The sequence below is a fragment of the Ilyonectria robusta genome (assembly GCF_021365365.1).
Source record: "Ilyonectria robusta strain PMI_751 chromosome Unknown BGZ61scaffold_22, whole genome shotgun sequence".
Lineage (NCBI taxonomy): Eukaryota > Fungi > Ascomycota > Sordariomycetes > Hypocreales > Nectriaceae > Ilyonectria > Ilyonectria robusta.
The window spans coordinates 962,210-973,964 of record NW_025764456.1 but is presented as its reverse complement, the minus strand read 5'-3'; the positions used below and the strand labels follow the sequence as shown (position 1 = coordinate 973,964).

At 43.9% G+C, this 11,755-nt stretch overlaps 4 protein-coding genes across 4 annotated transcripts; 2 read left to right on the top strand and 2 right to left on the bottom strand.

Moving 5' to 3' along the window:
• Positions 1-2,602: 2,602 nt before the first annotated feature.
• Positions 2,603-3,808, bottom strand: BGZ61DRAFT_428428 (uncharacterized protein; the record flags this gene model as incomplete). The annotated part of the gene is made up of 2 exons (XM_046243753.1): positions 2,603-3,042; positions 3,103-3,808. 2 exons carry the CDS (start codon positions 3,806-3,808, stop codon positions 2,639-2,641), a joined length of 1,110 nt encoding a protein of 369 aa, XP_046099474.1. The 3' UTR covers positions 2,603-2,638.
• A 501-nt stretch (positions 3,809-4,309) lies between these two features.
• Positions 4,310-4,945, top strand: BGZ61DRAFT_482820 (uncharacterized protein; the record flags this gene model as incomplete). The annotated part of the gene is made up of 1 exon (XM_046249428.1): positions 4,310-4,945. The coding sequence occupies one exon, from the start codon at positions 4,310-4,312 to the stop codon at positions 4,943-4,945; it is 636 nt and encodes a 211-aa protein (XP_046099473.1).
• A 308-nt stretch (positions 4,946-5,253) lies between these two features.
• Positions 5,254-7,196, bottom strand: BGZ61DRAFT_556432 (peptidase S8/S53 domain-containing protein; the record flags this gene model as incomplete). The annotated part of the gene is made up of 3 exons (XM_046255656.1): positions 5,254-5,337; positions 5,426-5,839; positions 5,967-7,196. 3 exons carry the CDS (start codon positions 7,194-7,196, stop codon positions 5,254-5,256), a joined length of 1,728 nt encoding a protein of 575 aa, XP_046099472.1.
• A 162-nt stretch (positions 7,197-7,358) lies between these two features.
• BGZ61DRAFT_509002 (uncharacterized protein) lies at positions 7,359-10,064 on the top strand (the record flags this gene model as incomplete). Its single annotated transcript, XM_046251987.1, has 3 exons — positions 7,359-7,608; positions 9,121-9,188; positions 9,357-10,064. 3 exons carry the CDS (start codon positions 7,359-7,361, stop codon positions 10,062-10,064), a joined length of 1,026 nt encoding a protein of 341 aa, XP_046099471.1.
• Between the last annotated feature and the right edge of the window lie 1,691 nt (positions 10,065-11,755).

The window sequence follows — 11,755 nt, the reverse complement described above, 5'->3', positions numbered from 1 at the left end:
AATATTAAGTAAAGTATTTATTATTTATTTTTATTATTTAAGATTACTATATAGCTTTAATTTATTTAATAATATTAAGTAAAGCTAAAAAAACTAAATATTTAAATAGAAATAGCTATATTTTATAACTTAGCTAAAAATATTAATAATTTTAATTTAAGAAGTTAAATTTTTTTTTAGAATATTACTAAAGCTTAATATAACTTCTAATTTTAAGAGTTATTATATTATATTAAGTTAGTATAAATACTAGCTATATAAAGTACTAGCTAGAGGGGGGATTTAAATAATTTAGGTTATTATAAGTATTAGGGATTTTAAGGTATTAAGTTAGGTTATAGGAGTTTTTAGTATATTTATTAAGGTTAGAGTTAAAAAAGTTAGATAGGATTTTAATAAAGAAAAAGAAAGTAGCTTAAAACTTAAAACTTAGGTTTTAGTAATTATAATATATATATAATAAAAATATAGTAAATTTAAATATTAGGTTTTTTTATTAAGGGGTTTATTTAAGTATATTATTAATCTTTAAATAAATTGTATATATAATTTATATTATTAATATAATTATTAGTATTTATTTTTTTACTATTAAGCTTTTAATTTTTTTTTTAAGTATATATATACTAGGGTATTATACCTTTTAATATTATAAATACTAGCTAGATTTTTAATAAAATTAAATAAATATTATTAAGTAGTAAAATAAGCTTTTATAATTTATATAATGTATTAGTAATTAAATTTAAAAAGAGATTTCTAATAGTTATTTTAATTATAATATACTTACTAATAGAAATAATTTTAATATTAATATATAGTGAAAATTAATTTAAAAAGAATCTATAAAAAATTAGAATATTTAATATATAAAAGATAAATAAAAAGTAAAATTTATTATATTATATTTCTAGTTAAAACTTTTTTATATAGTATAATAAGATATTAAAAAGCTATAAATATATAAGTAAAAGAAATTATAGTATTTTTATATTAAATAGTATAAATAAAAAGTATTTTTATTTTTTTATTTTTTAGAATATATTATTAGAAAATAAATAGTTATTTAGAAATTAAAATTAAAATATTACTAAGATATTTTAAATTTTAATAAAAATAGATATTTTAAAAGTAATATATTAAATATAAAAATATTACTTAGTAGAATATAAAATGAGTAGAAAAATACAAAGAAAGTTATTAAATAAGAAAAAATTTAATAAATAAATATAAAGAAAATATAAATATAATAATATTAAAAAGAAAGTAAAATAATATTAAAAAAAGTAAATATTAACTTTAAAATAGAATTTAATAACTAAATATATTTTATATATTAGGTATTTAAGCTAATAATAAATTACTTTATTATTACTAGTAATTATAAAATTCTATAGAATTTTATAAAAGAGAAAATTAATATAGAATATCTATTATATACAGAGTTGTAAAATTAGTTAGTATATACTAATTAAATACTAATTCTCTTAGTATTTAGTTAGTATATATTAATTGCAATTAGTATTTAGTTAGTATTAACTTATACTAATACTAACTAATTTAAATTAGTATTTAGTTAGTATATATTAATTTTCTTTAGTATTTAGTTAGTATTTATACTAATTAATATTTTAATATTTAATATTTTAAAATACTAAAATAAAATTACTTAAATATTCTTTTATTTATTAATTATTTTCCTAAACTAATTATATCTAGTTAAATAGCTATATAATTAATAAATAACTATATTAATATATAAATAGTAATATTAATTTAAAAAGATTATATAATTTATAAATAGCTTTAATAATAATATAAAATCTTTTAATTTAAATCTAAAAATAAATCTATTTTAATTTAATTTCCTCTTTAATTTTATCTTTAATTTTTTCTTTCTTTTTTAATTTCTTAAAGCTTCTATACCGGCTTTTTAGTAAAATCAGCTATTTTACTATATTAGATAAAAGTCTATTTCTTAACTTAGTAATAATATTATTACTAATAGAAAAAGTACTTTCTATACTAGCTAATATAGCTGGAATAGCTAAATAGTATCTAGTTAATATAGCTAAATTAGAAAATTATATAGAATTATTTTTCCAATATTCTAGAATATTAATCTATTAAATTAAGATTAATAATTAAATTAGATATAAGGTAAATAATAGAATATACTAATCTTTTTAAATAAGACTACTTTATTTATATAAGTAAGATATTCCTCTTCTTTAGGAATATTACTTATATAAAATTTATTATCTGACTCTTTATTAGAAGATTCAGCTTCTAATTAGCTATCTTAACCTAATTTATTAAAGAATATATTAGGTCTAATTAAGTACTAAAAATCCCCTCTTTTAATCTTAATTATATTAAATAATTAACTGGAGGAGAGGGGGAGTTTCAGTGCAAATGTGCCGTCAGGAACCGTTGCATGAAGAGTAAAGTCGTCGCTTGGCTACAGTGGCAAAGCTTGAGCTGAGATTAAGTGAAACGCTAGATTCTTGCTACTTTTTGCTCTTCCTCCCCAGAACCTGTGCACCTATAGCATAGCATTAAGTAGTATCCAACAAAGAGACCCCAGGCTTGACTTGTATGAATAACTCGGTTGACCCGTCCGCTATGAGGATAGTGCTTAGTTCTTCGTAGGATCGATGGTGATAACCTTGGGAGCCAAAAGAATCGTTGGTGGGTCAAATAGCTCTCCGTTGTTGCCGCTATGTCGGACGAGGCCTGGCACAACAATAATTCCCTTTTCCTGTTGTGGGAATGTAAATTCCCAGTCACACGGATGCGAAAAGACCTCGTAACCGAACTTGACGGACTGGCGAATGATACCCGCGAGGCCAGCCTGCTGGTGTGCAAGGGGGTGATGGTTGTCTATGCGAACGAAATGGGCTAAAAATTCTTGGAGCGGAGTGACAAGCGCCTTGACTTGGGATTCCACGCTCGGCGGTGGCCGCAACGGGGTCTGAAACTGAGGATTCTCATGCATGAGGAAGGCGGTAATTTTGTTCCAGGACATAAGAGCCGTTTCATCTGGGCCGTACGCTTAGAGTTAGCGGAGCAAGGTGTATGGGGATGGATGGGGGTGGTTACCAAGAGAATCCCGCTTCTCCTTGGAAGCCCCGAGCCGCGACCGAGACATTTCCTTGAGAGTCGGCGGCAGGAGAGAAAGCAAGCCAACAGAGTGGGTGTCGAGGTTCGAGAAGATGACAAGCGCCAATAAATGACGGATGGCGACGTATCGGGTGTTCGGATCAATAGACAGTCTCGCAACCATGTGACAGGTAACCTCAGTTAACTGAAGCTGGCGCAGTGACGCGTGGAGAGTGTCCGGTGTCACCAGAATGTTGTCACGATGGTAATGGTACCTGACGTGATGATCGATCAGGAGGCCCAGAGAGGCGAGTTCCCGTCTGACGTCGCTGTCGGATGCTCCCATCAATAGGCAGCGCCATGGCACTCCAGCGAGTCCAGTGGTTAAGCCCAGCTCTTCTGGCGATAATTCAGTCGACGCATCGGGACACGTCTCGGCGACTGGCGCAGGCGGCGCAAGATGGAGATGGCTTCCCTTCCGGCGGAAGAAGGTAACAGTGAAACAAAGCAATATCAAGGCGAAAGCCGCGACTACCGATGCTACTGCAATCCCGGTGATGGCAGCGGTTGACAATCCCGTACTACCTCCGGCCGGTGTTGTAGTTGGAGTTGCTGTTGCTGTTTCTACTGCTGTCTTTGTTACAAATCGTACTGCCGCCTTTGCGGCGGTGGAGGTCGAACTCTCGTCGCTCTGGCGGGACGGCATGGTTATGGGCAGGCAGGTTTCCCCCGTCGAGGAAATGGAGTTGCAGACAATTTGGAACCTTGGTGAGGAGCTACCGTGAAATTTTTGATAGATGCCCTGGAACTGATGATGGATGCTCAATGGAGAATTGTCTTGCCGAGACTGTTGTTGGTGAGGTGAGAAAAGCGAAAGGGAAAGGTGAAAAAAAGAAAAGAGATGAAAGAGAGAGATGAAAGGGAAAGATGTAAGGGTAAGATAAAGGAAAAGACAAAGGAAAAGAGAAAGGAAAAGCTGAAAGGGAAAGCTGAAAGGAACACGCATAGCCCACTTCTAATAATCTCGGAACCATGCAGTGTTCTTCATGTTTCTCTGTCCATCCTACCTCGCCTACCTACCCTCAATCCGCTTGACTTCCATCTAGGGCTATATAATACAGATAACCCTTAGAGTATCGGTCCCTCAAATTGAATCATCCCGGATTGTCTAATATTCAAAGATATATCTTGAGATCTATCCGCAAAGATGGTCAAATCATACTTCCTCGCCCCGAACTTTACGACGGCACCACCTCCAGAAGGACCCATCAAGCTCGGCTCCATCCTACACAACATCAGAGAGTTCAGGACTATCAACCGGACAGTCCAGGCGATTCCCGTAATGCAGCTTCAACCCGTTGACAAAGAAACTGGATTTGAGATCTTCCTAGGCCAGCGTCATTCGGCTGATTTTGGTTTGATCGCCCAAGTCTTAGGACTGCTTGGCTTGGGCACCAGCGCTTCCATCGAACGAACCAAAGACAGGAACAATTTGCTCTCATGCCAGCGTCTGGATACTTTCGCCTTCGACCCGACCGAGTCCTACATCAACAAGAGTATGGAAGATTCGAGAGTCAGGTCATTTCTGCGGTCAAGCAGGTTCAAACTCCCCATGTACATGGTGACGGGACTGAAGGTTGCCCGCGGTGCGTCGTTAGTAGGCGTAGGGGAGAAATGGGACTCCTCGACTGATTTCATCGTGGTGTTCAAGGTGCGGAAGATATGGCTAGATCGCGATGAGGAGGTCAAGCACGCCAAAATGGCCGTGATAGCGGATGGGACGTATGTCATCCGTCAACCCACCTTCACTATTCGATCGGACGACGACCTCACGCCTAAATAAGTGGACGAGATGTTTGCCAAAATGGAGGATGATATCTAAAGGTGGCGAAGAGGTATGGTTCGGGTGAATGTGAGGCAGTCAGGGACCCTTGGGCTAGCTGGTCGCTAGCAGGGAGGTCTCTAGGGTGGCCCCAAGGGGGTCAAAAAGGGAATCTGGAGCCGTCACCAGGAACGATCATCGATTTTGCATTCATCAGAGATTTTTCCTGGAAGTCAGAGAGGCCGGAAGGGCTCGATATAGCTAGGAAGTCTATTAATTTGTTGCCTTTTTTTTTTTCCGAGAAATTTATTTTACTGTCGTGCTCCTATTCACTTTCGTGTCGGGAGCCACAACCACCCCTCGGTCACAGCAACAACCCCGATCAACCGCCGGGTACTCAGGCCCGAAGAGAACTTGTCACGGTTTTCTCAGAGCCTCCCTGAGCCAGTCACGACAGCCGTCCATTGTATCCCTGTCTTTGGCCACCCTATCGGGACAAACGTAATCATAGCCGTGCCGAATTCCAGAAGCCTCGAGTAATATCCGTCTCATTCCTTCCCTTCTAAATGCTCGGCGGCGTAGTCTCTTGTCCTCTTCCCATTCACCGAAACATGCATCCACGAGGGTTAAGATGTTAGCTGCCATTCCAGAAGCGATGGCTGTAGAGTAGGACGTCCCTGAAAGCAGCTTGTTCTCTCTGAGTGGCGAAGCAATGCTCTCCCCCAAGGTGCTAATGTTAGCACAATGCTTCACCGGGTCGGGGTTTCCTTTGCAAGGATTCCCATTTCCGTCCGTCGCATGAATGGCCAGTACCTTGTCCATACTTGCGGGGATGGCCCTTGGCTTGTTCGCCTCGTCGTCGGAGGCCGCAGCGAAGACGATGATACCCTCAGCTTCCGCCTTTGAGATGGCATCCTCGATGCCTTCGTCGTCGTTCATTGAGGCGGAAATATTGATGATGTGAACTTAGTGTTCCATTGCCCACTTGATTGCCTGACTTGGTCAGCTCAGCTTCGTTAAAGAGGTGCGCTGGCCACAATACCTCGACGTACTGGTCCACACCAATTACTTCTTTGCCAACACAAATCTTGGCGATGTAGAGGTCTACGTGCGGCGCCATTTGCACAATCAAGGCGGCTACTCTTGTGCCATGCCCAAAAGCGTCGTGAGACTCGCCTCCAACAAATGACTTTACACCTTTGAGTGATGTGCCGTGTTGCCCTGTGGACCTTCGCGCCAGCCGGAAGTGTACCGCCCCCTTGTCCACTCCAGTGTCGAGGACGGCAACCTTGATTGCCTTCTTTTTCTCCAGCGGCCTGATCTTGCCATTGTAGAATGTTTGAGCCTGACCTATGAATTCTTCGGCCGTGATCTGCTCGTATGGTGGCTGCCTCTGTGGCTCCGTCCGGTCGGTCTGTTGGAGCTCAGAGGGGGGTGGTGGCACTTTGGAGTCTGCTGAACGATTCGGGTCTTGCACATTTCTCGAAGACCAAGGTTCGGATCCCCTGACGTTGTGATGCTTGTTTGCTCCGTCGCTTTCATGAAATTTGTCGATGTGGGATCCCTCTCGAGTCGTCATTTGATGATGTGTGCTGGTGCAGTCCCGGTCTAACCCCAGATCCGACTGGACGTCGGCATTAGCTTTTCTGAAACTCGCCATCTTTTGCGCCATCGCTCCGAGATCTTTTACTGTGCGTGGAAGTCGTATCAAAGACAGCTCTGGCGAACCCGCTTCGTCGCGACAGGCTCGCGCGAGTGCAGTTCGGAGTCTTTGATGGGGATCTCCCGCCTTCAAGTGGTGGTCTTTGTCCTCTCTGACAAGATCCCCAAGCACCTCAAGAAGAGGGTGGACGTATCTCGACAGTCGCTCATCGTCCTGAGATGGGGGTGGGTCGTTTCCCAGCTCAAGCAAAGCCAACCTCAACTCAAAATCAAGTTCAAACCTAGAGTTCATCAAGGCCAGGCTTTTGATCTCATTGCTGTTGGCAATGCTCTTGGTGATAAGTGGAATCAGCTTCCTGACAGTGGCCAGGGGGTCCTCACGCTCATCGTTGATTATGATGGCTGCAAAACTGCGGCTGTCGCGGGGCCGAGGGAGGAGGGAAGGAGGAGGAGGGAGGAGGTTAATGCTGTCGTATGGGGAGAAGCAGGAAGACAAGTAAAGGATTGCCGGTGAGGTCCATCGCGCTCGCAAAGCATGGGAAGGCCTCTTGTCTTGGTTGGCCCGTTCGGAGGCTTCCTCCCTCCCCGCAACGGCCTCCGCCCCGGCCATGGATCCCGGCCATGAGCCAGGGTACTTGAGTGGTGCGCAGTCCATCCGCTCCTCGCACTGTTCCAGCCGCAATCTCCAGGGTGTTAGCACAAGAAAACCCCCAAGTCAGGTCGAACCAGACCTTCTACTGTCCAAGGGCGCTGGACGCGGTGTCAATCCGCCATGGCGCCGCAAGAGCTGGAGGAGCGAGACCTCTCCGAGTTGGCTCTCGTCTGCAGAGACCTCTTCAACAAATATGCTACTCTTGACCCAGCGTGCTCTGCGCCACGCAAGAGTGCAGCGCGGCAACAGGAACGCTTCTCGACATCCGACTTGGCCGTTTTCACTCGTTCCAACACATCGCTCGACTGCGACGAGATTCGAGCCTTGGCGATAGAGCAGCTTGCCGTGATACAAACGAATCTAGAGTTTGGTATGCTATCATGACCTACTTGAGAGCACTGTTGAACTCTAGAATAGCTAACAGTGAATCCCAGCTGCTTTGCATGATACAGAATTCCCAGACAAATCGGCCGTTTTGAACTCACCCAAGGATGCCCAGAGACGAGAATGGATCTAACAACTGGAAGGAACGCCTTTGGAGGCGTTAGAGGCGGTCGAAGCCACCATATTTAGACTGGACGAGCTCAGAGAAGCGATCCGACAACACCCGACCCTCAACCAAGGAAACCAAGTCGAAGACGCCACGGATAGAGATGGAGAGGGGAGTGGCCTCCTTTCGATAAAGCGAGTTGTCCAGTCCAATTCCCCAACTGCCCCTCCTTCCTTGAAAGATCATCTTGTTGCCTCGGTCCTTGAACGGCGCAAGTCCCTCCGACAACTGAAGCAACGGCAGCCCACGCGTGTACAACATCCAACCGGTCGTGGAGTGACTCCTGCACCGACCGAATCATCTGGAAGGCGTTCTCATTCCCCAGAGAGTCAATCGAGCCATCAGTCGAGGCGTGACATGTGTCTGGACGCTCCACGACCCCGCTCCAGCTTCAATTCCACACCCGAAAGCTCACATCTGAGATTCGGGGGAAGTTCGATCGCCTCATCTTCACAAAGCAGCATAACGACCATGGCTGAGGATGATCGCGTCGACTATCCTGAGCCGCCCAAGGCCGAGCATGGGAAGCCTGCCCCCCACTGTCCATACTGCTGCTAAGTTCTGGAGAGTTCTCATCTCTCACAGCCAGCCTGGAGGTATGCCTCCGTCGTGCCTGTGAAGGATGAGAATCATACTAACCTGGACTACCTAGGTATCATGTGAACAAAGACCTTAAGCCATACATATGCCTTTTCGACAATTGTAATCAGCCCAGTCCCTTATTCCAAAACGAAGAGAAATGGGCAAACCACATGGAAAAGAGCCACGGGAAAAATTGGCCACGCAAACTTGGCAACTCCTTCAACGAGCGACACGCAACTGGGACCCAGAGCAGCAGCGCAAAGACACGAGCGGGGCCTGTCTGTCCTTTATGCGATTCATGGTCACTGACCAAGGGCGGCGCACTGCCGGACGAGTATTGGAAAGAGTCTTACAAACTTGGCAGACTGACAGAGCACGTCGCCAATCACCTGCTGCGGTTGGCATTCGACAGTTCTGGCAAACTTGAAGAGAACACTCGTCAAGCTAGCCCGTCTTCGTCAAGCGAGGGGATTGATACCAGCTCTGGTCAGGATGCGCTGAGCTTAAGCCCCGAGAATCCTAACAACAGCGGAAGCGAATTTATCATGGGCTCGGATCGCAGTTTGGACCAGCATAAGCCCAAAGTGTCTCAAGCTATCGAGACGCCGGAGAATTACGGGCCCATCACCGCAAACGAGAGGCGTGAGTGTTCTGACGTGCCTACGGATACCCCAGATGCGACTCGCAAGTCGGTTTCGGAGAGAGCGCTCGGCAAAACTGCAGGAAAGGTGATTAACACATCCGAAGAAGCATCACCCTTCCCAACGATGGAGAACAGGGTGGACTGGAAGCAGGTTCACTCCAGCACCGGGGGCTTTGTACCATTCCAGAAGAAATCACCAGATGACGAGGCAATAGATATGGACAATGCCTTGGATCGGAACAGCAATCCCCCAACGCTTTCAAGCACGACAAGTCTTAAGGGCTGCGACGATTATGCTGGAGCCGAGACCATACATCAACAGATGATGCACCCGAGTTCCTAGCTATCAGGTCCTGAGCATCCTCAGTCTCTCTCAAGCATGGTTGAGATCGCAAAAGCACTTTTTCGCCGGCGCAAGTACCAAGAGGCTGAAGAGGAATACCGGAAGATGCTCAAGTTACACGCCAAGGTCATGGAGGCCAACGGCCCTGGCATCATTTCAATCAAGGGCAACCTGGCAAACGCGCTCGCAAAACAAGGCAAGCATCGTGAGGCTGAGAACCTGTATAGGGAGATGTGGGCACTCAGCACCGAAACTCTCGGGGAAAAGCATCCGCACACACTTTCGTGTAGGAGCAACCTGGCAAGTTTGCTCGAAAAAAGGGGGGAGCATAAAAAGGCGGAGGAAATTTATCGGAATGTTTGGGACCTTCAAAGGACGACGCTGGGGCACAACCATCGCGATACGCTCTCAAGCAACAACAAACTTGCCAACGCACTGATGCGACTTAAGAAGTTCAATGAGGCCACAGTCATCTACAAGGAAACGCTTGAGACGCGCAGGAAGGTGCTAGGAGAAGAGCATCCTGACACAATCATCACTCTAGGCAACTTCGCAAATTCGCTTCACAATCAGGGGCAATTTGAAGAGGCCAAGGCAAAATACTTGGAAGCAATGGAGCTTGGTACTAAATTTCTTGACCATGAGCATCCACATCTGCATTGGATTAGGGTTCGTCGTGAGGAAGCGCTGAAGGATGAAGGGGAATGATAGAATGGAATTTGATACCTGGGTTTAATTTTCAACAATGAAAGCCGCATTTTCTCTTGCCTCTTCGGCTCCTTTTCATCACTCAATATTGCCATGGCATTATTAAAAACAAGCTGATAGAGATGCAATGAAGAGGTTGTCGAAAGAAACTGGGCACCATCCAAATAACGAGAATGTGGAGAGCTTCATTGCTGAGAGGTGTATACAGGCACCGATTCTGATGTGAGTGAGAAGCATTGGAGGAATGGGGTAGAGTAACAGTTCAGGAAAAGAGACCTTGTCTTCAAGCTGCCTTTAGATGAAGTGCCAGATCACTCGGGTTCTCTGGGCTTTTATCCTTGCCCACAGAAGTCGCTAATCAATTACTTGAGTCTATTTCTAACACGCCATGTAACAAGAAGACAAACTTATACAATTTTTATACGAGAATACTTTTACTACCTGGTATGACATGTGTGCTAACATGCTTCTATTAGCATGCTTTGTATGCTAGTCTACGTATACAAGCATGCTAAATACCCAGGAACCATCGTGCCTGATTGGCATGCATCAGCGAGTAAGCTAGATTAACCCAAGAACCGCCGTAATTGGGCCAACAGCAACTGATAGGTCTCCTGGGGATTGATGTAAGGCGCACACACATCCACGTTCGCACGGCATGAGCTCGACACGTCATGGGAGACAAGGAACTCTAGAAGCTTCTACCGAGAATGCCAGATATCATTGACTAATTGACGTCACTATGCACTCCGAGGTTTCGCAGAAGATCGAACAGGCTGCTTGCTTGCCCTGGCCCTCCGACCCCACCTCCCCGGGTCATCGAGTCATCAACTCCCTTACTAGTAGCCCAGGCCGCAGAAGGATCCCATTGCAGGCCAGGTACTAGTAGTCTGGGGTAAGGTAGATTCCAGGGATCTCCATGCAAGCTACTAGTAGCCCATGTTAAGGCCATCGAGATAATCCCATTACAAGCTACTAGCAGGATTGGAGTTGATGACTTGATAATTTGACTACGGGCTACTAGTAGCTTGGATTTGTATTACTGTAATGGAGGGCTATATCTACATCCATACCTGACTTCAGCGCCGGCCGTGGGCGTGCAATACCGAATACTATCACCTTCCTAGAAATCAATGGAATCCTTGGGCCCGCGGAACATCCTATTGCAGACAGCCCGTACCGGTACCTTCCAAAAAGCAAGAAATGCTCCGACGCCCGCCGCTCCCAAATCCCCACTATGCCCAACACAGTGAAGTAGGCGTGTGATAGCGTGGTGTGTTGGCAGAGTCCTTGCGACGCCTCTCGGGCTACGCAGCCACTCTCATCTTTTTGGGCACGCACACTCACGCTCGAAATTGAAATACCTGCATAATCACAAAAGCGAATACAACTACCAGGATTTCATTGAACAAACAAATCTGAGCGACCTGCCGCCTTGAACAGCACCTGATACAAAAAATGCCGCAGAATGATGTCTTTGATGTGCAACGAATAGGATAAAGCTCATGCCGGACACTCATGGGTGGCACATGACGCGCGTGCCGATGATCGGTGTGTGGGATGTGTACCAGTGAACCCTTCACGAAGCTATATGCCTATGATTGGAAGAGACTCAAGTGGCCACCTAGTGTGGCTACTTGCTAGAGTCTGGATTCGTGCAAGTTTAGTGATAAGCGGGGGGCGTAATGCAA